Source organism: Sarcophilus harrisii, chromosome 2, assembly GCF_902635505.1.
Source record: "Sarcophilus harrisii chromosome 2, mSarHar1.11, whole genome shotgun sequence".
NCBI lineage: Eukaryota > Metazoa > Chordata > Mammalia > Dasyuromorphia > Dasyuridae > Sarcophilus > Sarcophilus harrisii.
The window spans coordinates 106,954,687-106,980,331 of NC_045427.1; the positions used below are offsets into that span (position 1 = coordinate 106,954,687).

Consider the following 25,645-nt stretch of genomic DNA (forward strand, 5'->3'; position numbering starts at 1 on the left):
AAGAACTTTTCACTGCTTATTTCATAGTTTAGTAAGGATCAAAGACAATAATTTGAAATACTCTGTAAATAGCACTAATTTAAAGTATTAGTAGCATCAATACTAATCATCCTCAAAAAAAAAAGGACAAAAACTATAATAAAAGAAGAATGTGATAGTAATTCACATTGATATAGCATTTTGAGATTGATGTACTTTTACTACAATAACCATGTCAGGTAGATAATAAATAATAATTTGTATATTTCTGGCACTTAAGGTTTGTAATATACCTTCCTCCCAATAATCCTGTAAAGTAGACAATGCAAATAGTATTATTCCAATTTTTCAGAGAAGGGAACTAAAGCCCAGGGATCTAGTCAAGTCACATGGCTAGCTAAATTTGGGATGGATTTGAGCTTGTGTTTCTTAAGATGAGGTCCAATAGCTTTTTCCTCTATTCCAAACTGCCTTTCAGTAAAAATTCTAATAATGTTGGATGATAATTTTAATCACATATAAGCATATATGCATATACATTATATATATTATATATACATCCACATGTATGTGTATCTACACACATACACAAACATGACTGAACAAAACTCAAAAGTAAATAGTAAAGGTAGGCACAAAAATATCTCTATTCTTGAAATGGATGTATCCCAATGACAGACATCTTAATCAGAAAATTCATAATCATAGGTCAAAATAATATGAAAGGTTCCACTCATGTGGAAGATGAATTACACTTGCTTTGCATAGCCTATGCTAAATGGATGGGAAATTATAGGGAGGCTCAATATAGGAAAACCATCCCAATAGTAAGTATTTTTCAAAAGTAGAATGGGAAGTATCAACTTTCTTTTTATTGAGGTTTTCTTTCATATTTTTAAAATGGTATAGCTTTTCTAAATTATAGTACATGATTGTGATAGAATATTATTGTGTTATAAGAAATGACAATCAGGCAAAATGAAATGAGCGGAACCAGGAGAACCTTGTACACAGTAACAACAGTGCTATACAATGAAAACCTATGAATGATTTAGCTCTATAGACTCAGCAATACAATGATTTAAGACAATTCCAAAGGCAACACAATGAAATATACCCTTTCTCACTTTCTCCCTTTTTCCTTCCCTCCATCTCCCCCCATCCTTCTTCCTCTTCCTCTTCTTCTCCTACTATCTTGTCTTCTTGTACAAAATGTCTAATATGGAAATGTTCTTGTACATGATTGTACATTGATAACTAAAACTGGACTTCTTATTGTCTGGGAAGGGGGGAATGGGAAGGAAGGAAAGATAGAATTTGGAATTCAAAACAAAAAAAGAAACAAATGTAAAAATATTTTTGACATGTAATTGAAAAAAATAAAATATTTTTAAAAATATGAACTTAACCCCCAATAAGACGAGCATTTCCATATACAAAAAAGAATAGGGGGAAAGGACCATATATGAAACCACCAGTGTTTTATGAACAATATTAAATGTTTTCTAATATATTCAATATGTCACTTCCAAAGCTGTCTTTTTTCACAGTATTTTCTATTGACTTTTTTTTTTCATTTTTGGAGCCCCATCATTAGTTCTCCTTCTACAAAGTAAAAAACAAATACAACTCTAATTTGATATGCAGAATTATATGAAACAAACTCCCCACATTGGGCATACATTCTGAGACACATTCTAGAAATGTGTTTGTTATTCTGCACTTTGATTTCATCACCTCTCTCTCAGAAGGTGAATAACATGTTTTATTATGTCCTTTGGAATCATGGTTGGTCATTATATTTATCAGAATTTTAAAGTTTTTCAAAGTTGTTTTTCTTTTTTAAAAAAGTCATTGTTACTAAATAAATTGTTCTGCTTTTGCTCATTTCATTCTGCATTAGTTCAAAAAAAATCTATCTAGGTTCCTCTGAAATATTCCCTTACATCATTTTTTATGGTATAATAAAATCCCATTACATTTATACACCTTGATTTGTTCCAACATTTCCTAATTGATGACTCCCCTCTTAGTTTTCCAACATTTGCCATTACAAAAAGAGGTCCTATAGATATTTTTGTTCATATGGGTTATTTTACTCTTTTTTGTTTCCTTTGAGGGTAAAGGCCTAGTAGTAGTACTATCATCAAATCAAGGGATATGCCATAAGTTTGGAACCATTTTAATTACAGTTCAAAAATTGCTTTCTTGAAATGCACTGTTCCACCAACATTACTTTCCCTTAATGTATACAATTGCCATTTTCTTTCTTCCATTTTTTTCCAGATGATAAGTATGAGGTAGTTGTTTTTGCCTCTGATCAGAATGCCCCTTTTCTCCCTTATTTTAACAAATCAAATGGATCCATTAAAAAAAGGAAATCCAAATACCACTTCTTCTCTGAAGTCTTAATTGGTCCTTAAGGCAAAAGTGATCACTCTGTTCTCTGAATTTCTATAAATGCTTTCTACTTTTCTTATGAAATTTAGACCCTTCTTGCATAATAACTTTTGTTGCACTTCTCATATTTTCATTAATAGATTACAAATACCTTCACAGTACAATCTTGGTTAACTTCATAGGAACTAGCTTTGATATAACAGGCATTCAGTAAATATGTGTTGAATGAAAACAAATTAAAAGTTAATGAAAATAACATCTGACTTCCTAAAAAGGAGTTCTATTTCTAGGCTATCAATCAACAAGTATTTATTAAATGCCTAATTGTGCCAGGCACAAGAGAAACAAGTAGAAAGGGTAAAACAATCCCTGCTCCCTGGGTTGACATTCTAATGGGAGTGAGGGAAGAAAAATACAAATAAAAACATACAGTATGAACACAGACTGAATAAATACAAATATATACAAAATAGTTAAATGAAAGAGAAATTGGGATGGAGGGGCAATAACAGTTGAGAGACTCATGAAAAGCTTATGAAGAAGATAATGTATAAGCTAAGTAAAAGGAACAGAGGCTCTCTAGGAGGCAGAAGGAATGAGGGAATACATTTTACTCATATAAGACAGCCATGCAAAGACACAAAAATGACAGAAGGAATGTGAGAAATAGCAAGACCTGTTTGTCTGAATAGTAATACTCAGGAAGGCTGGATGAATAGGTTGGGGACAGGCTGTGAAGGGTTTTAAAAGCTAAAAAGAAAAAAGCTTAAAAAAAAAAGCTAAAAAGGTTATTTTTCATCTTGGAGGATAACACTCATGCTGGAATTTAGCAACAGTATTTGCATTGACTAGAGACTTAAAGCAAGCAGACCACTTGGGAGATTGTTGTAGTTCTTAATCAAGGAAGCACTGTATTATAAACTAAGAGCATACCTCATATTCACATCCCTAGAAAGAACCAAGATTCCAAATTATTTTCCAAGCCCAGAAACTAATGGATGTTGCCAATTTAACCAATTTGTTTATGGGAAAGAATATGAGAAAAGAGAAATGTTTAATATCAAATTAATCATTAACACATCTTTCAAATAGATAATGGCAAATCATGAATAAGATCAAGACATGGGAATGTAGAATTCACGAACAAGAAGAATCTTAATATTATTTCATTACAAATTATATAAATGAGAAAACCTGAAAAAATTATCATTTGCTAAATGAAATGAACAGAACCAGGATTTCATTGTATGTGGTAACAGTAAGATTATACAATGATCAATTCTGATAGATGTACTTCTTCTCAAGTATGATTCAGGCCAGTTCCAATAATCTTGTGATGATGAGAACAACCTACACCCAGAAAGAGGACTGTGGGAACTGAGTGTGGATCACAACATAGCATTTTCACTTCTTTTGTTGTTGTTTGTTTGAATTTTATTTTTTCTCATTTTTTTCCTTTTTGATCTGATTCTTCTTGTACAGCAAGATAATTGTATAAGTACGTATGCCTCTATTGGATTTACATATATTTTATCATGTTTAACATATATTGGATTACTTGAGATCTAGGAGAGGGGATGGAGGGAAGGGAGGAAATTGGAAACCAACGTTTTGCAAGGATCAATCATGAAAAATGTTTTGAAAATAAAAAGTTTCAACAAAAAATGTTATCACAAACAAAAATACCAGTCGCCTGGGGTACGAATTAGTAAGTGATAATCTTTAGGATATTAAATTAATAATCTAATACTCAAATGTATCTATGCTGTCATTAATTTGGGAGTTTCCTTTGAAGATACAGAGAACAGGCTATCCATGACTGGCCATTCTGGACAAGTCTTGTTAATGTTCTCCCAAAAGATTGCCACAGAGGAGATCTTCCTAAAATACCAGAGGCTTTTCTTGATTAATCCCAACATCCTGAGTACACCAGTAAAATAATTTGGCTGTCTACCTATTATCTTTCACTCATGCCAGTCCATCTTTTCTTCTAATGGTATAAATCCTTCATAACTGTTCTTTTTTAGAGTTGCCCATTGATTATATATTGTAGCTTGCTCGTATTCACCATGCATCTTTCCATTGTTGGTGTGATACTCATTTTTGATTTTTCAGAATCAGTGGCATTCCATGCATTGTTGCCATTTAACAATCAGTGAATCAATGACCAGTATTTATTAAGTTCCTGCTATATTCCAGGAACTATGCAAAGCTCTTGGGATGTAGAAATTCTGCTGAAATGTCAATAAAAGAAGGACCTGTGCTTTCATGAAGAGCTTGGAGTTAGTAAATAAGCTTCTTATTTCCCCAAGCAATTTAGCCCACTCAGTCTTTTCCTCCTTTTTAAGGTTGAATCAAACTCATTGTCCATCTGCACTACCTCTATCCTAACTTAAGACATTGTTGAACAAATTCTATAGTACATTAAAAATGCATGGTGGTACATTTTTGATTTCCATCACAAGCTAATTGTACAATATTTCAGAGTCTGATTCTTTTTGTACAGCAAAATAACATTTTGGTCATGTATACTTATTGTGTATCTAATTTATATTTTAATGTACTTAACATCTACTGGTCATCCTGCCATCTGGGGGAGGGGGTGGGGAGTAAGAGGTGAAAAATTGGAACAAGAGGTTTGGCAATTATTAATGCTGTAAAGTTACCCATGCATATATCCTGTAAATAAAAGGCTATTAAATAAAAAAAAATGCATGGTGGAATCTGGACAATAGACACTCTCCATGTATTTAGTCTTGTCTGTGTTTATGAATGAACAGTACAAAAACCTTGGAATGATTCCATCTATTTTGAATATATCATATTTATCTAGTTATTTATATCTCCCTGGTTATAATGCAAGAGCACTGAAAATAGGGACTGTTTTTGGCCTTTTTTGATATTTCCAGTGCTTAACACAGTGGCTGGTCCATTGTAAGATCCTTAGAAATGTTTACTGATTGATCACATCTGCCAAATGTTGGGCCTTGATGCAACAGAGACCAACAGGAGTATCTGGTGGGCCTCACTATCCATGGGGAATCTCCCCTTGACTTGGACTCCGATAATTACAATGGTGAAAATATTTATTGGGCATATATCTCCCTGCTTTTTGCCTCACCTGATTTTTGACAATAAGCACTGTACCGGCTTAATATGGTATTACCAAATTCATTTCGGTTTTCTCTGCCTACTAAAGAAAGGGAGAGGAAAAACACAAATTAAACAAAGATGTGAGGGGACTAATCAAGGAAAAGACATTCAAGCTAAGAAATAAGAGAAAAAACAACAGAGGCTAGGGGAAAATATTCATATCATTAATACTGCAAAAGGTGATGGAAAGAACAACCATAACTACTGACCTGTAGACTTTCCCATATACAATCTATAAGGATTCCCTATATACAATCTTTTTTGGGGAGAGTACATGAAATGAAGCCTTCTTAAATGAAAGTATTTATAAGGAACAAGCAAGCTTTGGGAAGCAGTTTTCTACAATGGTCCATACTTTCATCATCTTTCAATTAACTAAAACATGTAGAGAATATGTGATCTCATTGCTTGTATGTCAGTCCCTATCCTCATTCTGTGCAGTTATCATTATTCCATGTATCTCAAATAGTGATCCTATCTATTCTCTTATGATTGAAATGAGAAACTATTTATTAAGCATTTAATAGGTGCTAAGCATAAGGTTAAGCATTGGAGATTCAAAAATAAAAGCAAGACAATTCTTCCTCTCAAAGAACTTATATACTGATCAAGAGGCAAAAAAATTTATAAAAGGGTTCAGCTTCAGGAAATTAGGGAATAAGCATTTAGTAAACACCTACCATTTGCCAGGAATTGTGTTAGAACTTTACAAATATTATTTCATTTGGTCCATGGGAGGTAGATATCATTATTATCCCTATTTTACAGATGAGAAAACTGAGGAAGACAGCAGTTTACTAGTTTTCCCAGAGTCACAGTCTGTAAGCATCTGAGGCTGGATTTAAATTCTGGTGCTTCTGATTCCATCCCTAAGCTTTATCCCCTGGTGCCACTGACTGCCTCTTTAGTGCAGATGGTAAAGCCCAGAGGACCTTGGGCTATAGTAACAAGGTGGATTTTAATTTTTCCCATTAAAAACGCAAGTTCTTTGAAAATAGGGATTACTTTATTTATTGGATTTATGTCCCTAGTGCCTAACACAGTGGCTGATAGATAGTAAGTGCTTAAAAATATTGGCTGATTGATGGATCCAAGTGGTATGAGCAGCAATGAAGGGCAAGAGATATAGGACCCTTGCTTATCCCCACTGGGAAGTGAGTCTAGCAGGTACTCTAGGTTTCTGTAGGGGTGGAAATTGATGGAATGAGACAATGGCTAATTGGGAGGAAAAAAGGGAAGGTGAGGGAAGTGTGCTCTGACAGGACTTATAGTATAGTAGGAGCTATAAATCCTCCTTTAATACAGATTTTATAAAAGAAGAAAACATTTTTGGTCTGTCTTTAGCCCTTGCCAGCCTCAGCTCCTTTTAAATTCCAGAACTTGATATTCCTTTTTGCTTATCTTTACTTTTATTTTCCTTACATATTTTTTAAAAAATATGTGTTGCTTTGGTGAGTCCTCTGTGTATTCATATGTCTTTTCAGATGACTACAGTTCTCCCTCTTCATTAGATGCTTTATTTCCTTTTGGGAATGTAATCCTTGAGAGCTCACCCCTCCGGAGTTGACTTCTTATATAGCATTGTAGTCCATGGTATCTTACCTACCTTTTCATTGAACACTTTAAAGTCTGCTCTCCCAAAATCTAGCATGCAAATCAGATTATGCCCAGCATGTCCCTTCCTATCACAGACTCTAAGGAGAAATTATTTCCCCTCAAGTACCCTCATTTTCACTCCTTCATCTTTCTAAAAACCTAGTTCTTTCTTAGCAAGACTCAGATCTGGAATAAAAGTTTCTTCTTTATCCTGTGAAGGATGAAATGATAATTAGGACAAACTAAAATGTCAATAGTCAAAATGTTTGGTTTTGGCAGAAAGACACCAGAGAATGCTAGCTGAAGTCTTCTCTTACTATTCTATCTGAATATTATACTATTCAGATGCCTCTGAACCTGGCTAGTGATGCTTTTCTCAGGCTGAGCACTGATACTGAGGAACTGGCACTGACTTAGAGAACAGCAGATTCACGTCTTCCATTTCACAATGATCCAGAATATGTACTCACCAAGTAGATTGGTGAGTAGAATTTCTCACACAATTTTTGCTTTTCTCTCTTTTGTGTAAAATTAAATCTATGTAAGTTAAATGTGCTTATGAGGTGGCTCTCCAATCTATCTTGTTCATGCATTTGTGAACATGCTTAATTCCTCCAATGAGAGCTAAACTCCACAAAGGCAAGGATCCTTTATTGTATTTATGTCTTCTTCCTAACCTATAGTAGGTGCTTAATAAATGTTTTGTTCCTCCCCCAAAAAATTATTTAATGTCAAAAAACCTAGGTTTGAGTATTAGCTTTGACTCTTATTAACTATATGAACTTAGGCAAGCCATTTATCTCTATGAACTTCAGTTTCCTCATCTGTTAAGTGAGGACATTGCATTCTGAATGTTTCTTAGAATAGGACTTTGTATATTTTAAAGCAGTATAGGTAAAAAGCAATTTATTAATCATTATTATTGAATGCCAAGCAAAAGAAATTTGATCTTCATTTCTTAAGTCAGAAGGGGCCACTCAAAATTTTTGAAGAAGAGAATAATATAACCAGATCTATATATTAGGAATAAGAGGTTGGCAATGTTGGGAAGGACGGTTTGGTAAGGGAGAATAAAGTTGGAAAAAACTGTTAGGAGGATACTAAGAGATTCTAGGAAGCTGATAACAATGGTGATAGGATGAATCAAGAAGTGAGGGTGGAGAGGAGAAATGGAATAATATGTAGTTAGAAGTAATACGATTTGATAGCTAATCAAACATGAAAGATGAAGGAGAGGCAAGAGTCAAAGACATAAAAATTTTCAAACAAGGGACTCAGGATAATTGATGATGCCAATGAGAGACATAATCATATTAAGATAAACAGGTTTAATTTTAAGGTATATATGGGACATGTTTTCAAAAGTTCAACTTCATAAGTACAAGCTAAGAGAAGGGTGACTGGAAAACAATTTGTTTGGACAACATCTGGACAACTCTGTAGATAAGTAAGTCCATTATGAGTCAATGATGTGATATGCGGCCAACAAAATTTCTTTGTGCTCTGATTCTAATAGGTTTAGATTTTATTTATAATTTAAATATATATATCCAGGCTTTTATTGTGGTTTGGGGGCAATTCAGTGATTCCTAAATTTTCTTTTCTTGACATGTTTTCCTGGATGGAAATACAGACAGACACACCCACATATCTCAGACATCTTTCTCCTTTTCTATTTATTTTTCAGTCTTTTGGTTTTGTTTTCATTTTTCTTTCTATCTCATGGAATTATTGACTCAGTGATCTACTCTTAGCCTATTCTAGTTTTCAGGGAGTCCATGTATAAGGTTCACTTTCTTTTCTTCTAAGTCATTCATTTTCGTTCCAATTCTTTCCTCCAGAGCCTCCATTCCTGTTTCATTTCTAGATATTCATATAAACCTTGTGGAATGTCATATTTTTTTTCTTTGAGTCACTGCTTGGAATTAGCACAAGTATTCTCTTCTGTTGAAAGGATCTTTAGATCTACACTGATTTTAAAAATTCAGATGATTGTTATTTTCTTTGATATACTTATCAGAAAGATAAGCTTTTGTTCCTGAACTGGTGCGTTGTGTGAATGTCAGAGTACAACCTCTATGATGGTACCCCCTGCAAAATTTTGTTATTAGTCCCTGGGTTCCTATACTGACCTCTACCTTGTGGTGTTAAGCCCCATAGGATCTTTGAGATTCCAAGGGCTGGATCTTCATGTTATCTCAGAATAGAAGTTAAGAATCTTGGAATCTTCAGATGCCTGAACTATCCTGATATGAAAGCTGCCACATTATCCTAGTCATAGCTGTTTCCCAAGGACTTCCAAAGTCACAAGTTTTAGGCTTTCTGTACCACCCCTCCCTAAGTTTTCTGACCTCCATGGGACTTTTTCAAGAGGTCCTTCACTCTTGTTGTCTCTAGAATCAGAGCCTTGCAGACTACTGGTGTTACTGGCCATTTGTTGGTCTTGCTGGAAAGCTGCTGGTGCTGGCTGAATTAATGGCACCCTTTAATGCCATATAGAGTTTTATTTTATGCAGTTTTAGTAATGTATTTTATGCAGTTCCTAGATGGAAAAAATCCACTGTAGTTTCTCATTGGATTTTATCATCATTATTCATACTGACGTGAATTTTATATTTTTACTAAAGATGAATATGTGACCTAGGTAAACTATTTTCCATTCAGGCAACCATCTTGGCCCAAAGTCATTACCTTAACTTCATACTTGTAAAAGGGAACTATTATACAATCTTCTTACACTTTTATGGGTTCTATAGACTAAAAATCATTACATTGACACAACATACTTATATTAACTAAAATTAAAACAAATATTTAAAAATATCTAAAAAAGGATAAAATTGGAGAATATTTTTATAGCTAATGGACTTTTAAAACTAATCAGAACAAAAGTTAAAAGGCATTCAAACCTTAAAATACAAACTCAAAAATCAGAATACTAAAGAAAATGAATATGATCTTTTAATCCTTGACACTAAAGTCCTTAGCTATAGAACTTTAAGGTGAATTTCCTCCCTCTCCTCTATGTAGATAGGTATAAAATAACACTGAGGTCCATAAAGCAAACTTTTAAATGCAAAGGCAAAAAGAATTACAGTCTTTTTCTTTTGGGATAGTGAATAATAGATAAAGCTTACATAGTGAATCAAATAAGATTTCTAACATGGATTCTGAGCAGAAAATTGGCTTAATGAAGAGATAAAAGAAAACAAAAAAAATTAGAAATAAGCTCTCAGTGACTGAATTATCTTTTTTCAGAATAAAAGAAAGGTTTGATTTATTTTTTGGATTTAAGGAAACTGCTAATTTTACATCGTAAACTTCTATAACACATATCTTTAATTAGTGGAACCTGTAATGTATTCAAAGAATAAATAGTTTCATACATAAATATCACAATGAAGAGAAATAAAAACATATATTAATTCACTTAAAATAAGAAATTAAGTTCTCCAAAGCAAAATATTTGTTTGTGATATATTTATAGTTCAACCTACAGAAATGTTCAATTTTATTTCTATTTCTCCTATTTTTGATGTATCATTATATTAGTTCATAGATTTGAGATATAATACCACCCAAGCTTTAACTACTAAGCCTAAGAACTAACTTCAAGAAAACGGAAATAGGATAAAATAACCTCATACAGTAATGTAATGGGCTGAGGCTTGAGTTGATGCACTGAGGTCCCAACCACATGAGGCTAAATAGTAATTGGACTATATTAATATACATGCTTGGATAAAGAATGGCCCCCACCCACTCTCTGTGCAAGTCCTGATGCGTTGTATAGGAAATGACGATTTTGGTGGGGGGAGGCAGAGAGACAGGAAGAGAAGCTGGGAGAGATTGGGCCTGGGTTCCATGCTAGCAGCTGCTGGTCATGTGGCTGCTGGTCTAGCTAGCTTCTTGACTCAGCTGCACACATTGCTATTGCCCATTCCCTTCCACCTCCAATCTTTCTTCACTGAGAATAAAGATTGACAATTTTCCCCTAACCTGAATTCCTGACTCTGGCTGATTTTAAAATATGTGGTCTTCACACAGTAATAAAACCTGATTATTATTCATATGATATGATTCATAAAAGCAATGAAAAAATACGACCAAATTAATAAAGCAAAAGATCTGAAATGGAACTGGTTATTTGTTATAAGGATTTGTGATTTTACTGCTGTGAGTTCTCCCTTCACCAATATAGATCATAATTGTTCTTAGTTGGTTATCTTCACAAATTAATATGGCTGAAATAATTTATTACCTTGTGACCAGGTTCTAAGTGATGAACCTCTCCAAACAAAGCTAGGCTAGCCAACTGATCAATCAACAAATATTTTTAAATGCTTACCTGATGCCATGGCAAATAAAAAAAAACAAAAATGAAAATTTCCTGACCTTCAAGGAGGTAGGGAGTGGGAGATGATTTTATATAAGTGAGTATATACAAAATAAATATCAAATACTTTTTTGAGGGGAACATTAGCAGCTAGCAACTGGTGGGCATAGAAATCAGGAAAGATATTATATGGAAGATAGCATATGAACTGAGTTTTGTAGGACACTAATGATTCTAAATGGCAGAGATGAGGAGTGAGTGCATCCCAAGAATTGGGAACAACCTATACAAGGCATAGGGATGAGAGATGGAGTATTTTATGGTCCTCAGACAACAGGCATGGTTTTATATTTTCTCAATTATGCAAATCATAATTTGCTTATGCCTGTGCAAGGCATTGTGTGTCTCTTTTCCAAGTTTCCCAAGTTTGGCAGAGGGTATTAACTCAATATGCCAAAGGAATTCATTGCTTTCTTATAATATCAATAAAGTACCAGTAGAGCATGAGGACCATTAATCAGTTATCTGTCACTCTCTATCATTTTTGCTTTCTTGTTTCTTTGATAAAATCCTTTATATTTTTCTTTGTTGGACAGTGGAGAAAGGTCTCACGTTTAGAGTATTAATAGCTTAGTTAATTTTTGTAGATGGTCTAAAACTTGGTATTCTTTGCATTTTCTACAACTTTGCCATCATTGTGCACTGGGGAAAGGAGCCAACCACATAGATTAAGAGGATCTTTTTATTTTCTTTTATTGCATAGATTGACTTTGCCAAGGAATTCATCGCCAAGTAGCCTGTCTACTAGTGATACAGATCTCTGTACTTGGCTAAACTGGTCTTCAAAAAGCCAGTGTTATACTAGGCTTGAAACCTTTTTTTAAAGCATGATAGAACCTGCTAGAAGAGACTAGATTACATTGGGATAACTTCAAAACCCCATAGTCACCTCCATATGATTAGGGTTCTCAATTCTATCTCAAAAATCCTCAGAAACTGTGATTTCCTCCATACAAACACACCCCTGAAATCTTGCAAAATTCTTTCAAAATGCACCAGAAGGAACAATGATGAAGAAAATAAAAAATAAACATCCATAAGTTCCTTCATCCTATCTAGGATTTCACAAAACACTGACAAAATCATGCAAAAGCTCAGTCAGTCAGTCAACAATAATCACTCATTAAGCACTTACTATGTACCAGGTGTTGTGCTAAATGCTTTGTGCTAAATCTCATTTGATCTTTACATTAATCCTGGAAAGTCTGTGCTATAAAAAAGATAAAAGATAGTCAGTAGTTTAAGGGGCTAACAATCTAATAGGGGAGAAAATATAGAAACAATTATGCATGAACAAGGTATTGCTAGGATAATTTGGAGATAACCAATTCAGTGGAGATAAACCCAGGGCTTATGAAACCAAACATGGAACCAGACAAGGAGAAAAGGTGAGTCCCAGAGAGTCCAGAATTTAGGCAACCTACCATAAGCATGCCGAGAGAGGGCCAGATCAACACCTGGGAAGTACAGTACCTAAGGGACAAAGCAATCCCAAGAAAGGCAGAATGGCATACACGATAGGATTTGCACTCACATCTTCCTAACTGCAAATTCTGTACTCTCAATAATATGTACCATTAAGTGGATTTTCCTTCAATTACTATAAATTAAACTATATGGTCTCTGAGGTCCCTTCCAAGCCTGAGATTCTATGATCTTATCACCCAGATTCATGATTTTGGTTATCCTTGATTCTTTTTTATCCTTCAAGTCCCCCCACACACATCTAATCATTAGGCAAGTCTGATTCTACTTTCACAATGTTTCCTGTAATATCTGCTCTCCTCTATACTCCATATACTATTTCAGAATCATATCATCTCTCACCTGTACTCTTAGAATAACATAGTTTTCCTGCTTCCAATCTATCTTTCACCCAATTGCCAAAATAATCTTCCTGATTCTGTGTCAATCTTCTGCTCAAAAAATTCTTGGTGGCTCCCATTGTCTATTCCTCATGCTGGCATTTGAAGCATCTGCATTCTGGATCCCATTTACTTTTCCAGGATTCTTTCATATATTCTCTCTTACAAATTCTATGTTGCTGGCAAATTGATCAAATGTGTTCCAGGAATCTAAATTCCATATTCTAATTCAATATCTTTATGCAAGCCTTTGCTCATATAGCTTCTTCACTCTGACTTGTAGAATCCTTGTCAACCTTGGAAGCTCAGTTCACATGTCATTTCCTGCAGAAAGCTTTCTCTGGTATTCCCAGCTGTGATCCCTCTCTGACTCATCCTTTCCCCTCCTACAATGCAGGACTATTCCTTTTATCTCTTTGTATTCTCAGCCTTTAGCACAGGACTTTGAGCATGGTAGGCACTTAAAAAATATTTGTTAAACTGAATTGAAAATTAAATTGAATTTGGAGCAGATGATCTCTAAGATGTTTTCGAGCTCTAAACCTTTTGCTTGCTTTATAATTTAGTAATATCAATAAATCCTTGTTGGCATATTTAATGATGGATAAGTTTTGAAAATTTGAAGATGTTAATTAATAGAAATGCAAGTATAGAATTACAGTAAGCCTGAAATGTCAGGTGATACAAAATGCATAGGGGCAGGCCATCCTTTTAGATATTCATGCATATGAAATATTTTTTTAAAGGCCAAAGAAAATAAATCAAGGCATTTAGGAGAAGTGCTACTAGAAGAAGGACATTGATTTCAGGTCAGAAGATCTCACTACACTAAGGTTATCTTGTTTGGTCTTTAAAATATATCCATACTTTTTATATTCTGTAGAAATACACTTCAGTTTAAAGTATTTCCCCTACCAGAATTGACCAAGAATAATAAAACATTGAATCTTACCTCCAGTCTTCCATGGTTACAAGCTAGTAAGAACAGATTAGCTCTGTCCTTTTCACTAGAAATAGGAGACCAAGGCCAAACATCATCACTAGATATTTCCCACCAACAAATGGCCATATCTTGAATACAATTGATAGCTAGATGACGTACTATTCTCCGGGTGATTGGGCCAGGTATTTCCAGGTAGGATATCTAAGGTATCAAAAATGATGGGGGAGGGAAGTACAAGAAACATTAGTTTTTTGAAAAGTAAAAAAAAAAAAAAAACACCTCAAAATACAAGATTTAAAGTGTCTTCTATATATGTAGATTCAATTTAAGTGCATATAAAAATACATGTTAAATATGTTCTTATGTTTCAGAATTTTTCAAATTCTTTTGACATCTCTAAAAAAGATAAATGCTCAAAATTTGCCCATTTTTAGTCAAAGGAATAAAAAGGAACAATGTGGGTTCAGAAGGGATTTTCTGCAGTGACTCTAATCAATACCAAAATGTACAGTCATGGTTGCTTGACAGCATCGACCTACGCACAGGATTTAAGACCAGCAATATGAAATGACAAGTTCAGTGCTGCCAACCAGAAGCCTCTGACGACTGTTTCAAACATAAGTTAATAGTTATAAAGAAAAAAGATTTATGACAATAAAAGAAGAAAGGATATATGACAAATATCAGTATGAGCAATTTACAAATATATTATATATACATGCACACACATAGATGGTGCAAGATGGAAACAAATAACAATTAGGAACATAAAGTTTATGCAGCTCATAAAGACTGTGCTTCTATTTCTCAGGAAGGATTTGCAGAATTTATTATTCAAACTATGTTATTTTGGAACACGGTTATTTGAAAACATGAGCAATGCACCACATCTGGGTGACACATGCCAAGGAAATATAGATTGCACTGCATTTCTGCTTAAGGAATTAATGGAAGGTTGATAGCTAGGAAGAAAAAAAAAACTATCTTGCCATTGCTGGTCAGCAATAATCGAACCACTTTCTGGGGATTAAGCGCATGGCTAAGCCTACTGGACCAGACACTAGCAAAGGGCAGGGGGTCCTCTTATCAGAGAAATGCTTCTGGAGCCAGTCTCACTACATGACAGATTGCTTTCATATTCCTGTCTGCAAGGCAACAAAGGATGGCAGTAATGCGATAATGCCAGAGTGCAATGGGTGTTAAGAACCCGTTGCATTTATGTATTGTATTTAGTAAATAATCAGGCTCATCCAAATTGTGATCTCACCACTCAACCAAGGCCATTAAAATCAAGGTTAATGCTTTAATAATCCTTTGCTTTTTTAAAAAATATGGTCAAAAAGAACCCTTTTCTATTTGCATGGCCATAATATTATTGACCTCTTCATCCTCTGAATACACATCAAAAGGAACTGAAATCAAAGTAATTACCAATGTTGTTCTCTCATGGTAAACATTTAACTCCTTGTACTATTTCCTCACTGTTCAGTAAATTGAAATGGATTAAAAAGCCATAGAAAGAAAAACTTGTTACAGGTCAATAGTTTCAATATTTTTACCCTATAATTTCTTTGCCAAATTATTTGCATTTAAAAGAATTCATGTATGGCAAATTTGTAAAATAATGGAATAATCATACTTTATTCCCCACTTTTACTTGAGCATTTTCTTTAAAAAAAAAACAACTCAAATGGACAATTACAGAGACACGTGCATTTTGTGCTTTTAAGTATAAATTAAAATTTGCATACAACTCCCTAATATTAATTTATCTTAATCTACTTCTGATATAAAAGGGAAAAAAGTGGCCATTAGAAAATAAAATTAGTAGTATGTTTAGAGGAAAAATATGAATTTCTAGAAATGCCTTGGGAAATCTGTATTCCCTAAATTCACAGACAGAAATGCAAAAGGAAAATAATTGAATAGCTATTACCTCTCTTGAGCAGCAAGAACCCAATCCTAAATCTGTTTTTCATGACAAGTTCATGAGAATATGTACAATGAAAAGAAGGTTAGCTGGCCACGTGACAGAAGGATGGCATGAATTCCAGAGAAAGAACTAAGTGCATTGGACAAATCCTCTATAGAAGATTTATGGAAAGATACAGATATAAATTGCATAGAATGAAATGGCATGGATGGATTGTGATGTGTAGTGATGGAAAGAGTTTTCCACCTGATGAAATCCTGGATTCATCAAAGCACTGAAGTCCATAAGAGAGTATAATATCTTAACAATTTATCTTTGCTCCCATTGAGAAATAGATACCTATCACTAAGGAAGATTATTACAGGACAGTTGTCTATACTTGAGTTATGTAAACCAGTCATTTATTAATTTATTTGATAACATTAAAAGTACCTGTAAAACTTAGCTTCTCTTTTAAGGGGATTCATATGAGCTATTATATAGCTTTAAATATTGGACTTTTTTTAGCTAGCCATTCTAATATAAAGACATCCCATTGAAATTTTAGTATTTAGCTAATACTTTTTTCAGTTTTTGCTAAACAAAAAGTATATAAGGATTACCATCATTTTTCTGGGAACAAAGGTTGATATTATACAAAGAAATCTTTCAGAAACTCCATACTGTTGATAATCAGCAAAATTCAGTTAACAATTGATTTAGGACACTTGGTGTTATTAGTTCAGATTTACTGCCACACTTTTATTTAAAAAATCACAGTACTTATAAAATCCATTTAGTTATGTCAATAGTCAGAAAAATTAAGAAATAGGTCCAAAGTACAGTGTTAGGCTAAGTATCATTCTTCTAAAATCATTAAGTTTAAAGATTCTGGCTATAAAGATGGTAGCTTCTAAAAATCTTACTCTTTTCTAAAAGGTGCTATAAATATGGCATAAGTGTGCATCTTTTTTAAGGGAAAGAAGGTATCAGCTCAGTTCCTGGTGAACAGTGAACTGTCTCAAATCCAGCGTTACAGAGGTTGGCTCAATCTCGCAAACACAAGTCAGTGCTGAAAGGAGGCCTTGGACTGAAACAGCCTGGAAAATGTATTAGATACTCATCCTAGCAGAGAGTATTCCTTTCAAGCAAGTTAAAATATAATGTGGCAAAAACTTAAATTAAACACATCATTTAAAATAAAAATCTTGCTTTATAGTAGTAAAGTCCCTGATACAAGAAAACAAATTACCCAGAGTTAGTGAAGGAAAAATACTAACATATGAAGGAATTTTCTTTTCTCATTTTTTTCCAGGCATATTAAGGGAGTCTCCACATCCTTCCTTTACTACACTTCTCTGTTGTTCTTTGAAAGTGTTTTTCTCCTCCTTTCTTTTGTTACTCTGTGAGACAGGATTGCTAGGTTGTATGTAGAATTATGACTTTAGGAAAGATTATAAAAGTATTCCTGCTGTACCTAGCAAAAAAGTCAGAATATCAGAAGAGATTGGGTATAATTTTCTCAATTATCAGTCCTTGGCTTCAAAAAGTTCTGCTAATTTCTACAAATGTTTTTGTACTGCTATTATTAAAATAAAAATAAGTTCAGTAATAGGACTGTTGCTACTAGAGGAAATTTAGCTTCAAAATCATGCTAAGCTATATATACATATATATATAATAAAATATGTAGATAACTTAGCAAAGAAGATAACTGTGTGTGTGTGTGTGTGTGTGTGTGTGTGTATACACAGATACATGTATTAGACTAGGTATATCTATTCTAATACATATTCTATTATACATGATAAATCAGGAACAAATCAACCAATTTTCTGCTCTAACAAATACTGGTGATTTATATAATATTATTAACTGACATTTTTACCTTATATTCTGAAGTGGAGAGTTTTTCAAATCTTTTATTTACATCCGGGGAATCCAACTTCTTAGTAAACTGAATATAACACAATTTATTTTGCTCCAAAAAAGACAAAATGATGAAACTGTCTGTGAGAATAGCTGGAAGATAAATAAATGTGATGCTATAATTTCATGGGTCACCAATTTATCAACAACTTAATTATGTTTTTCTGCTGAAAATAAAAAAAACAACTTTTCAGGACTAAGTTTTCACAATATTTAAAAAGACTTCACTGTGACTCTGGCTAAGTGAAAAGATCTAGAACTATAAAATTCTGCCTTTAAATATCAACATCACTATCTTGGATTCATAGATGATTAGAGACCAAGGCTCTCAATCAAATTAATTTTATGGTTTTAAAATGAACTAAAAAGAAACTTTCCTCTGAGGTCAGGTGAGTTGAATGTCATAAGTTATAACAGAAATGAGGTGCATACAGAAATTATTCAGATATAATGATACAAATAAAAACAACTAGAGTATTCCATAGCACATCTAAATAAACAATGTTAATAAAATATGTATTATATAAAATAATGATAATAACACATGAAAGAGGACTATTTTTTATTTTATTCCCCAGGAGTAAGAGGTCATTTAAAGTTTTATGCTTTTTATTTTATTCCTGTGCCCCTTGGTAAAAGCCAGTGAACAACAGTGGATGTATACAATTATAGGATAGAATCTGGAGATTTGCCAAGGAATCATATTGTTATCTGGTTCCCAAGAGAGAACATTATTCTAAGTATAAACGAAATAAACTTGAATGAAAAAAAGATGACTTCAAGAATGGACAAATGAAGTTGGTAGTTTCTGCTTAATTCTTAGTGAAGAAGCTTCAGTATGACAAAATCATCACCATTGCTACTTTTGTTTGCAGTGTCAACAGAGAGGTCAAGGATTATACACATATGGAAATTGACACTACTATATAAAAGCTTTCCTTTGCATTCAATTGATGTAAGGAAAAGGAAATTGCAAGCAAATAACCAGCTATCAGAACCAGATGTTGCCATTATTTGATATTTAATAGCAACCTTAGAATTATACAGCGCCTTTGAGAATGAAAACTGTATCTCATTTATTCTCATGGTTTTGTGTGAGGTGTGTAGGTGATACAAATTGAACAAAATCAGTAGGGCTGTTGGTTAAGTATTGATGTTTTCTTATTTTTTATCTTAATAGTTTCCATGTGATTCAGATATGATTATGTTTAATTCAAGATAAGGAAAATTTTAGCATTTTTTATCACAATGTATACATTTTACTTTGTGTAAAATAATACATCTTAGAAAATTTAGTAAATGCTTGAACATTTCTCATATGCTTCAAGTGAAATATAAAAATTTCAACATAATGCCTTTATGTGGCTTAAATAAAATTGCTTTAAAAATAAAAAAATAAAATTGATTAATATATTTGAATCTAATGTTATATTTATAGACATTTATTGTTGATTGGGAAAGTCCAATTTAGAATCTCTCAAAAGTGATTAATCATAAACTTGGAAAACAATGATATCTTACAGAGAGCCAAGAGTAGAGTTTTTTCACTGGAGGTTGTGTTGACACATTTATAGGCTCATTCACCCACACTTGTTTTATTCATTCATATTTCAGTTAAAAACAAAAAATACTTGAAATGACAAGAACAATAGAGCCCTCTTTTTGAGGGGAACCATTTTGAACATAAAGACTAAACCAAGAGTCTATTAATAAGGTCTTGTAGATATAATAGTATGGTATGGTAGAAAGGAGTATGGCAAAGTTAGAAGAGCATTAAATCTGAAGGTCAAATAACTGTGTGCCCCAGATCCCTGTATATTAACCTTATGACTCTGAGAAGCTTGCTTAAGCTCTGAGCCTTATTTTGTATGGTATACTAGAAATAGTCCAGTGCTTAGAGATGGGAAATGAGACATTTCTGACACTAAGTAGCTGTGTGACTGTGGGATTGTCCCTTAACAATTTTGGGTCCTGAGTTCTGTATCTGTGAAATGGGGATGGTGCTTAGCTCTGGTGTTTGCTGTGAGGACTGGGTGTGATGATATATAAAAGCACCTGTAGAACCTTAAAGCATTGACATCTAAAGTATCATATGGATTCTAAAACTTTAAAAGTTCTAAATTATTAGAGCTTAAAACTACACTAACAATTTTGGAATACTGTATAGAAGTGTTAGCTGCTAGTGATGGTATTGTTGTTGATTTGTTCAGTCGTACCCAACTCTTCAGATCCCCCTGGACCATGGCACAGCAGGCCTTTCTATCCTCCACTATCTCCCAAAATCTGTCCAAGCTCATCTTCGTTTCTTTCATGACACTATCTATCCATCTCATCCTCTGCTGCCTTCTTCTTTTGCCTTCAGTCTTTCCCAATATCAGGGTCTTTTCCAATGAATCTCATTTAAGCTTCAACTTCAGTATTTGTCCTTTCGATGAATAGTCTGAATTAATTTCTTTAGGTATTGGCTGATTTGATCTCCTTGCTATCCAAAGGACTCATTATTCTTACTATCATTATTATAAAATGGAAATGATTATACCATTCTTATTACTAGTCAGCAGATTGTTGCAAGGAAAGCTATTTAGAAATCTAAAAGTATATAACTGAGTGTTTCTTATTAATTCCTGAGAGACTTCCCTATGGTTCTATAGGGCAGATACATCTTTAATTACAAAAGCAATTATTGATAATAATATTTTTAAAAATTCATGTCAACAAGGAAGTGTGACTTGGGAGGTAAAGAGTCAGGATCAAAGTTAGAAAGACTTAAGTTGAAGTTCTAACTGACATATACTGGCTCTGTGATCCTGAGCACAAAACTTTACCTTTCGGTGTCCCAGGCAATTCTCAAAATGAAAATGAGTGCCAATCTACATTGGTAAAGAAGAGTTTATTAATTGGAAATTCCCTATACTAATGAAACCACAGGTCTGGTAAAAAAAAAATCAGGTCAAATATTTGTTGGGAAGGATCTTTTTTGTTCTCAGCTTTCCCAATTCCAATCATTTATGATTTATCCTGTCTAGATCTTTGTGCAGAGTTATGTTCAAGCTGTTTTCCCCTCCTCTGATTTTAGACCATGATTTCCTTAGGACCACAGAGGTTGTACCCTTTTTGGTATCTTCAGAGATTAGCTTAGTTCCTTGACCCACAGCAGGTGCAATAAAAGCTGCCTGCCCGAATGACAGCTAGTGGTTTTCCTTTCTTGGGGTGACTAATAAGAATCAGAAAATAATGAAAAAAAGAGATCACTTTCCTACAAAGACCAATTCAATGTGTCATACAATTACTAAATCTTGGCACTGAAGGAAATGTCAAAACCTCATATCAACATAAGAATCCCTTTCATGGTATTTCTACTAATTGAGCATTTCCATTTGAATATTTTTCAAAAAGTCAAACAAAATGGATGATGAAGAAAAGGAACCTCAAAAATAAGAGCAGGGTCATATGAAGTTATTAGCTGAATGAGTGAACTCTCCTAAACAGAATACCACTACATATTTTCTTCCTAGGTCATAAGAAATTTAGTTGAAAAAGTATATATCAAATGCCTATGTGCTAGAAGCTGGAGATAAAAAATCAAAATCAAACTCAAGGAGTTTAAATTCTCCTAGGAAATACTAGTACCTTAAGGAGATGAGGAAAAATTTTTTGTAGGCCATGATTATTGGGTAATTGCAGGACTTTGGGGGATTCCACAGTGGGAAGGTAAGGAGGGAAAGTATTTTAGACATGGATAATAGCTTTGTGCAAAGGCAGGAGATGATTCATATTGAATGGGGAATAGCAAGCAGGCTAGTTTGCCTCAAATTCAAACGTCATGAGGTGAAGAAATGTAAACTAAGCCTCAAAAGGCTAGCTGGCCTCAAAATGTAAAGGGTTTTAAATACCAAAATAGAAATTTGTAGTTTATCTTAGAGGTAGGAGGGACAAAGCAAAGATGAGCAAATAGCAGATATTAGATATTTTCTCACTCTTCCATATTATATGTGGAGAATATCACATATCTTTGGTATTATCACTGTGCTCTCTTCTTGGTCCTGATATATGAACATGAACACATGAAACATGAAGAAATGTCTTCAGGGACAAGTGAATGTCAATTTAAGATGCATTCTCTGTAAAGTCTAGACATAGTCATAAGTTTTAAAGTTGTTTCTAAAATTCTTATCAAAAAGGGATAATCATTTTAAACTTGAAGATCAGACTTTCTATAACTTGTTTATGATGGACATAATTTTAATAGTCACATATACATTTTAAAATTTTAAATTCAGAAGTCTCCATAATAATAGAACTCCTTATTAAATGAATCTGCTTTTTTTGGGGGGGTTGGCATTGATATGGAGCCAGAGGTGGGGGATGTGGTCCTCAACTTGTGAATTCATCAGTGTATGGTACCAACACAGATCAGCAATTTTCCTGCAACTCATGGTCTTAAGAGTTACTTTTGTGTACGCTAATAAGTCTAATCACATAAATATGTAACAGTGAAAGCCTGATATGAAATACTAATTTATGAAAGGTATAAGTCCTGTCCTTGTTCCTTCTTTAATTATATAAATTTGCATATATAGCTTTCTTATGCCCTGTTATGTTTAGATACCATCATGCCTTAAGATTATAGTAGCAATTGGATTGAACATATAACTGAATACTAAAATTATTCTGTACCTTTACTCTGCTTTCATAGCACAAGATTTTCAAAACCAAAATTTTAATAAGACAAAAACAAATTCCCAGTTTTGCTTTGAAATAGAATGCTGAAAGTTTAAGAATGTTCCTTTGAAAATCAACATAACAGGAAAAATAAAAATTTTAGTGGTGTTTATGCATTTTATAATTTCCAGTCATTGAAAAGAAATCATGAGAGAGACAATATGTCCATTAGAGGCATCAGATGCAACTTGGGCTTCACATGGGCTCATAACTGGAAAATGTTTAACAAAATAAATGAAAACAAAATATAACATAGATAATGTTAATATGTAGTTTTCTTCTAAGGCAACATGCACCTACAAAATATGTTTCCATTTGACTTTGACATGAAAGACCTGGGTTTGAGGCCTACCCCTGGCAAATATTGTTATGGGACCCTAAATAAATCACATGGCATCTCATCACCCCCAGGAAGCCTTGTATTCATAGAAAAAGTGTCAATATGCATTGGAAGAAGGTGTTTTCTTACTGCAAATTCCCGATACCAAATGAAATCTGAGATCTAGTTTAAAAAGAAAGAGATCACAAATATCAATGATGTTGATAACAGAATATCAACTGATATTAGTATAATTTGATACATATAGCAAATAGTTTTCAAAGTCAATAACAACCATTGAAGAAATTCAATTTCAAGTCAATTCCCAATTTCCATATTTATAGGCATTTTTAGCCTGTGTGTGTATATATATATATATATATGCAAATATATATGTACAGATACATATTTCAAAACATTTATATATTTGAAATAAAATATAAAATACTTCCATGTACATAATTCATGACAATACAAAAATCAACTTTGATATTAAATACTAGTTTAAAACTTGTTCCTGGTCCCAAGGGTGGGAACTATGGCATTACAAGCAATTACTTGTTGTTCTTTGCAAATCTCTAGTGGCAATAATTAGTCTACCTGTTGACAGAGAATCTCTCCTGTTCTATTGTTAATGCAGGCAATTGATTTGCACAAGGGTGTAATTACCATCACTGATGGTGTCGGAGATGAGCTTCCCCACCAGGGTTCTGTCAATCACCACTTTATCCAGCTGTGGCCCAGAAAGGCTTAGGGACACCAACACACCTGAACCAAAAAGGAGCTAAATTCAAATAATCAAGAAAAAAAAAATCAGTTAGTCATGAGTCTTAAAAATAGTATTTTACATATCATGAAATTACTTCCCTCTAAAAAAAAAAGACAGTGCCACAAAAATTACAGATAAATTCCTTGAGTTTATTCTTTTTAGATAATATAGAATAATGCAGAAAAATTCACAAAAAAATTATGTGAAGTTAGAATTATTCCAATTTATTTTATCTCTAATGAACTAAATACTTATTTTTAAAGAAATAATTGATTTTATTTGCATTATAGAAACCCACTAAATTGTTCTAAAAAATAAAATGTAAATTGATCTGGTATCTGATTATGTGATACTAAAGCACAGAAAAGCATACAACTTTGGTTGAAATATTCACTACTATTATGCAAAAGATCTGTAACAATTATTCAGTAAATACTAGAGAGGTCAGAACATTCTATTTATTTTCCTTTTGGCCATCTCTTATTTTGGATTAAGGATCCAACAGTGAAACAGAAAATCACATTTTTCCCTCTTCAATCCCTAACATATTACTGTGAAAAAGAAAAAAAAAAAGACAGTTCATGCAGAAAGAGTTATTCCTTCGTGTCCCTTAGAAGTCTTCATACAAATGCTATTTCATTTAATAACTTTACCTGTCAAAGATGCAATATAATACACACATACTATATTAAATTTTAAATGCTACAACTTTATAAATACCATATATCTGCCAATTCAGTCTCTCCCAATAACATGGAGACAGGTGACATCAGTGAGTTTATACTGCTTTATTCCTTCTTCAGTAGTGTAACCTGTCCATCTATGGATATATTGAATAGTTCTCTTTTTAACAGGCTTCACCAGCCAAATAACACCAGTGATGTTAAAGTTCAGTGATAAATTCTGTGGAATGAATTGATCAGCATAATATGAAAAAAAACTGATTGGGGGAGAATTTATTATTTGATAACATTTCCAGATTGGGAAATCTAACTATCAAAAATCTTCTTCAGGTAGTTTACTATTTTATTTAACCTTGTTGAAAATTAACAATGAAAAAGATCTGTGTAAATCTCTAAATATCTATTAGTACATGAAATTTCAGCATTGGAAGAAAACACTTTGCTTCCAAGGTAACAGTATCAGTGCTGATGAGTCAACATGCAACACATGGTACAGGAAGGAAAAAAACCAAACCAATGGTTAGTAAACTAATCATAAAAATACTGGCCAAACCCACAACACAACTAAGATTTTAAACAAAACTGGGAAATCCCCCACCCACCTATCCATCAAGTTCTAGCTAGAGAAGAGAATTCCATGTCAGGACATATTTGAACATGTGTGGCAGACTTTGAAAGAGGGGCACAAGTAAGGTATGGAAAGGCCTTATCTATCCCAGGTTCATGAATCAGACAACAAATTGGAAGGTCTCTTATGATCAACTTACTTTCATAATTTTGGTTATAATAAATTCCTTCTCCTTAGTTGCCTGCCTCCCCCTCCAAAGTGTAGTCTGACTATTAAGAAGACAAAACTTTAAAGCATGTCAATTCTATTTCATGTCAATATATGGGGATGGGCGTGAGGAGAGAGAAATGAACTCTGGGCTTTGGAGAAAAGAACAAATCATACTTATTGGCTTTGGAAACCAATCATAAT

General features: G+C 33.4%; 1 protein-coding gene and 1 long non-coding RNA gene across 8 annotated transcripts in view; one reads left to right on the forward strand and one right to left on the reverse strand.

The window, feature by feature from the left end:
* Nucleotides 1–25,645, reverse strand: part of WDPCP (WD repeat containing planar cell polarity effector) — a 363,046-nt gene that overhangs the window by 181,621 nt on the left and 155,780 nt on the right. For all 6 annotated transcript variants that reach the window (XM_031950554.1, XM_023494917.2, XM_031950549.1 and 3 more), the window contains 3 exons: nucleotides 23,884–23,998; nucleotides 18,133–18,266; nucleotides 14,342–14,533 (listed from right to left, as the gene is read on the reverse strand). In XM_031950554.1, coding sequence (XP_031806414.1) covers nucleotides 14,342–14,533; nucleotides 18,133–18,266; nucleotides 23,884–23,998 — 441 coding nt within the window. The remainder of the gene's footprint in view (nucleotides 1–14,341; nucleotides 14,534–18,132; nucleotides 18,267–23,883; nucleotides 23,999–25,645) is intronic.
* LOC116421379 overlaps nucleotides 1–25,645 on the forward strand; it is a 130,256-nt gene that overhangs the window by 98,813 nt on the left and 5,798 nt on the right. The gene's annotated exons all lie outside the window — the stretch shown is intronic.